Raw genomic sequence first — 6000 nt, 5'->3', positions numbered from 1 at the left:
TGACTTTTTGAAAAAATCGTAAACATCTTTTGACGAGTTATAATTTGCATTACATTTCTGCTGTATGAAGGCAATAATATGAAGTTGCAATACGGTGTAGAAACTCCTATAAATATCCACTATTTGGCATATATAGAACGTAAAATTGTTAAGGTGGCACTTTTGCCCCACCCGACCCTAAGTGAGAGTTGACTACTCAAGCCACACACTAGAGTCGGTATATATAATGAGTCACGCCAAGAGTCACGCCAAGAGAAAAACAGTTGAACTCGCATCACGGTTTTCGAAAGATTCCATTTCTTTTCACTTGGCAACAGAGGACTGCTACATCAACTTCAAATGACTTCTAGCGAGCAAAAAAATAGCGGCTGTTGTAAATCATTATATCAGTGATTTTGTCCAATCATCTCAACAAAAAATAGTAGAAATTCTCATTACTGATCGTTACCAAACGTATCCCATGACAATTGAATGCTCACTGCGTGTTTATGATCATTTCTTCGATTATATTTTATATTTTATTGCAATACCTTTCGTGGACCTTTCATAGCATCGTAATGTTTGTTTACTTTGCACGATAGGTAGCCGGTTTGACAGTTCAATAGGTAGACTTGGCTTCACTCTTGGCGTGACTCATTATACGCTGACTCTACCACACACATGTTCTATGACAGTTTATATAACCTTTAAATGACTGGTTTTGGTTGTAAAGCTGATTACTCAACATAATTCTATGAATTTGTGTTACATGAGACTAAACCTTGAATGAAGTCACTGGTGCTAGATTCCCACCCGTTTTTGCATGCAAGTTGATGAAGATGATTTCGGTGGAGGAATCCGAAACGACGATATAATGGAACAAAGTACCGACACGGTCACTTACCCGCAACCACTTATCAACGCATTTCGCGTGGAATTCATGCGAACACGGTAGCACTCGCAACATTTGACGAGATTCGAAGTCACACATGCACACCACGCAGGATGTTTGATCCCCTAAAACGATAAAACAAATTTCGGTATAATTAAATCCATCGCAAAGCTCCAAACAGTTCAAATTTTGAGACCAAACCTGTATGTGTTTCCGCATTGAATTTGTAACTAGGCAGCTGATCGATTTCCGGCCGTGCGAGACCACGTGGTTTCGCCTCACCCAGGCGTTCTGCTAAGCTAAGTAACGCTTCGTAGTTCTCCGTTTCGTTAGAGTCGGGTGAGTTGAGGTCCGGCTGTTCATACATCGACAGCGGGAACATGGCTCTGTGAGATAAGAATTGCAATTTGATTTTTATGCTAATGAATACGGTATAGAAGCAGATTGACTTACAAGAAATTCAGCAGAATGCCGGAGTATGCGGACGGTGTAGCCGACAGGGATACCTGCGTTGGCTGTGGAGCTAGCGTTTGATGCTGTAGACTTGGATGGCGATGAGCCGGATGGGCATGTGGATGGGACGGTGGCGGTGGAGCTGGCCAATGGAAGCGGGTAAAGTTCCGGCGTGGAGCGGTGATAGCGCGGCGAGCCGTTCTATGCAGCAGCTCGAATTGGCCCGTGCGTCCCTGGAGAATATTCAACACGGTCGATATTTGGAAAATAATATGAAACATCTGAAACGCCCAATTCCTTTGCTATCTAGTATACTTACTTCCGTTGAAATATAGATTGGAGTTGGTGGCGATATCTGAGTCATTTGTGGCGAGGAATGGATATGTGCTGCGGCAAGTGGAGACACATGCAACGGAGAAGCACCAGTATGATCCAGCCCGTCAAGGGATAGCCCATCGGGTCGCTGTCATGGTAAAGGGAGACAATAAGATATCATTCATGTAAGTTAAATATAAGCCCGTTTTTCAAAACTCACCTGTTGAGCTAAGTGAGGATGCTGGTAATGAGGCTGATGTGGCTGTGGATGCGGATGGGGATGCGGATGAGGATGTGGATGTGGATGTGTATGTGGATGTGGATGTGGATGTGCATGTGGATGTGGATGTGGATGCGGATGCGGTACTGCAAGAGCAGCAGGTGTAGATGCGAAGGCTCCGAAGTGTCCTCCAATGTTACAGGTTTGAGCAAACGGTTGTGAATAGACTCCATGAACCTTTGGAGAAAACAATTATTTAGTAACGCACAAGATAACGTTGTTTGAAAAAATTACTTGGCAAGGTGGTATGTGCGGTGCGGCTGGGTGACCTGAGCAAATCGAGATGTGTGGTCCAGCTGAGTACGTCCACAGTTGCTCATGGTGACCCAATGGAAGGCTAACAGGAACTTGATTGATGTCAACCATCAGTGAGGGATGCTGATGCTGTGGCTGAGGTGGTGACGGTTGTTGGAAAACCTGTGGCATTGCCTCCCAAGGACGTGGCTGTTCACGGAATCTTGGTCTACGGATCGGTGGACTTCCCTGTTGCAATGGCACCAGACCGGGCTGATTCTGAGGCAAGTGCAAATGGTTGTGTTGGTTTTGATGGTGTTGACTCAGATGGGGTGGTTGCTGTAGCTGCAGCTGCTGCTGTGGAGGATGACTGTGATGGTTGCTGTGGTGGTTGTTATTGTTCCGAGGTGATCTTCGATGATCCCAAATGGCCGGTGGAGATTGACTAGGCATTCTTGAAACACGACGTCTTTTGCGTGATGGACTATCCGATTTGATTCCGTTGCTTCCGTCGGAGTTGTACGACGGACTTGGTGTTTGGTGGTTGTTCGTATGCGAACTGTTACCCTGATGATATGGCGGACTGATGCGTTCCCTGTTATTCTCACGACTATTTCGCATCGAATCCAACGACAGGACAGACCTTGCATCCAGATGTAGGTCTGACCCTCTGGATGAATTCGAAGGTCCTTCGAAATGATTCTGCAAGGGATTGGGAAGCATAGTTGAAAAAAAAAAATCTGTATTTATGTGAATATACATACCGAATGACGATCCAAAGTAGATGCACTATTGGTATGCCGGTTTCTATCCTGCATACTCATGTTATTTCGCCGGTCATTATGGCTTGGTCCAGCTCTAAGAATTTGTTGAGATCTATTATTAACACTACCATCTTCAGTAGCACCGTAAGGCATTAAGATTGGACGATTGGTGATTGGAGGGGAATGTAATTGCATTGGTGGGGATTTTGGTGAGTATGTGAAGGATTCTTTAGGACTACTCCCGTTATTATCACTGCATAGTGGTAGTAGTAGTGGTAGTGGTAGTGGTAGTAGCAGTAGAAGAAAAAGTAGTAGTACGTGTGTATTTTGAACATTTTTTTTTGCAATTTATTTACCACAACGGACAAAAAGCATGCGGAAGAAAAATCAAAAAACAATCATATATTAATTAGAAAATAAATTACAGTTACAATAAGCTTATGTATAATATTCGTTGCCTACAAAACTGTTATATGAAGAGATTGGAAACGTTCGATCGAATCGGAAAGCTATTTGTGATATAAAACATGAATGAATGACTAGAGCGAAACGGCAAGATAATATCAATCGACTCGCGACTACGCAACCGTACACCTTAAATGCGGGGTGGTTCGAAGGAAAGCATGAATGTTAGTTGAAGATGTGCAAACATTCTGAACCCATTCAAACGATTACTGTCTACCTTGCGTGGAGCATTATTTATATCACAAATGGCTATCAACCACATAACTATAGAAAAAATTACACCAGATTTATTGATATATGTATGCGAAAGGACAACATTTGAAGCCAAGTAACAAAAGGAATGGTTTTCCAATTATACCTACACTGGAACATTGGTTTCAAATGTTGTTCACAGAATTCTATTGCTATCGGTTGGGGATAATGTTTTCAGAGATGGACACACAGCATGTGGAAATACGGAGCTAGTTTTGATTTTATTTTAAAACCTCTTATTTCAAACCTTAAACCTGAACATTCATAACGTGGTATTTTGCATATTGTCTTTCTATGTTGATCACAATATGGCAGTTTATGAGCCTTTCAAATAAACGAACTAGGGTAGATGTACCAATTATGGCTATACGTGGAATACCATAGGCCATAATCGGTACACAGCATAATAGGAACGTATAGCCATAACTGGTACACCTACCCTAGATAAAAATAAACAATATGGCAGTTTGTGGATTTTCAAATGCACAGTGGTGCAGAATGGGATTTAAGTAAGACAAAAGTCCCAGTGGTTTTGTCTTAAGTTTTAAACATTTAGTGACTATTTATGGCTCAAAAAGCTCCTGCTTATGGTTATTCTAAAACATAGGATGGTTCTCAAATAAATTATTAATCAAAAACTAATTTTCTTATTTTTGAAAATATTCGGCAAAGTTTTAATGAGGTGCATCTCAAGACAGAAACATATTTTTTTCTATCTCTAAATGTTTATATTTTTAAGCCTTATTTCTTAATTGACTGTTCGAGACATCGAATGGGTTATTAGGCCAAAATATTAAATGTTGCTCGCTTTTCAACGTAAGGTCGTAATTTTAATCGCAAAATTATGAGAATTTTTTCAAGTACTGCAGATTTCATCTGTTTTTGCCGAATGTTTTATTTTAAACTATTTTTAAAGATCTTCAATCCAGGCCATTGTTTTAGATAAATATATAATAATGTTTCCAATATATCAGCAGAGAGATAGCTATCTTGAAAATTTTGCAAAGTCCGAGGGTAATGAAAATTGTTCTCATGAAGTCTTTAAGTTCAATAGTTTACTATTCAAATTCAGTATAATGACCCATTCGGTATAACGACCCATTCGGCCTAGTTACCCATTTGGCCTAATGTCATTCGGCCTAAAGGCCCTACACTCTCCACGTTCATGCTGCTATGATCACTTGGATGAAAGGAGAAATGTTACAAACTGCACTCTAGAGTCTTTTGCCGTTTAATCGACTTTCTTTATCTAGCACATGGAAATGAATTTTCCCCATAGTTTGTATCCATACAAACATCTACATTTTTGAAGCTCTAAAATAAACTCGAGTTTTGTTTATTTCATCTAATGTGTTTAACGCATTATTTCTATAATGCCTAGTTAGACTATCAGAACGAAACGAAAATGAAAAAGAAACACGCTTGCTCATCCCTTTCAGTGAAAGTAACGTCGATTTTCGAGTTGAAACGAAATATCACCGTTTTTTTAATTTATTTCATATGCGCTATGTCCTGTTTCGTAACTTTTTTTTTAGATAATAATGTTGTTGGGAAATAAATCGAACATCTTACATGTAATCTTCAAGTGTTTTCACATGAACGTCATGAAACCTCGGTTGATGTGTTTCATGAAAAACGAAACTATCAAAGTCGAGCGCTCTTTCAATCGTCCGCTTCACCGAAGCTTGAAATTTGTTTGTAGACGCCGACGGAGGAATGCTGCGAAGATGCTTGACTTCAACAGAAAAAGAAAGCTAGCAGTCTCTTTGTCACATCGATTTTGTCGATAAAAGCTGATATTGTAACGCCCTGATGCAGACCGCTCGCAATTGTTCAATTTAGAGGCCTGTCCAACGTTTTTAAGTCAAGGGCCAAGTGCATATGTCAATGCATATCACCTGGCTGGCCATAAGTTTCAATTTTAAACTGGAGCCGGTTTTTTTTACACAGTACACTGTACACGAATCTTACTCACAGAGTGAGTCACTTTTACTCATTCGTATGGAAAAAATCTTGAAGCGTATGTTACTCATGCGCTGAGTGACCCACGTTACAATAAGTTTCCCATACGGATGAGTAAAAGTGACTCACCCGTTGAGTTTGTTTAGTTTTTAATGTACGTTTTTAACGTTTTTACAATAACATTATCTGTATTCAGTTGTATCCATGCTTGGCATACACAGTTGTACACACCAACTGCTCATTTGCTAATAACTTCGCACACAGTTGACGTAACATAGTAAAAAATCATTGGCGTTGATTCAAATGTTAAGATTTACCTACTATTTGCATATTTATATTAAACTATGATCCTAAACTATCAATTACTTTAAATAAAAACAAATTTCAACAACTGAGTGAAAAGT

General features: G+C 40.0%; 1 protein-coding gene across 4 annotated transcripts in view; it reads right to left on the bottom strand.

The window, feature by feature from the left end:
• Window positions 1-263: 263 nt before the first annotated feature.
• LOC135715081 (RING finger protein 44-like) overlaps window positions 264-6000 on the bottom strand; it is a 32349-nt gene continuing 26612 nt past the window's right edge. For 3 of the 4 annotated variants that reach the window (XM_065238491.1, XM_065238490.1, XM_065238492.1), the window contains 7 exons: window positions 2918-3170; window positions 2154-2855; window positions 1860-2096; window positions 1644-1787; window positions 1325-1557; window positions 1073-1257; window positions 264-996 (listed from right to left, as the gene is read on the bottom strand). In XM_065238491.1, coding sequence (XP_065094563.1) covers window positions 755-996; window positions 1073-1257; window positions 1325-1557; window positions 1644-1787; window positions 1860-2096; window positions 2154-2855; window positions 2918-3170 — 1996 coding nt within the window. In that variant the 3' untranslated portion in view covers window positions 264-754. The remainder of the gene's footprint in view (window positions 997-1072; window positions 1258-1324; window positions 1558-1643; window positions 1788-1859; window positions 2097-2153; window positions 2856-2917; window positions 3171-6000) is intronic. The other variant, XM_065238493.1, reaches the window with a different exon arrangement.

Source organism: Ochlerotatus camptorhynchus, unplaced genomic scaffold (assembly GCF_037179485.1).
Source record: "Ochlerotatus camptorhynchus isolate MF236.1 unplaced genomic scaffold, CSIRO-AGI_Acam_v1.1 ptg000798l, whole genome shotgun sequence".
NCBI lineage: Eukaryota > Metazoa > Arthropoda > Insecta > Diptera > Culicidae > Ochlerotatus > Ochlerotatus camptorhynchus.
This window is presented reverse-complemented; position numbering and strand designations above follow the sequence as displayed.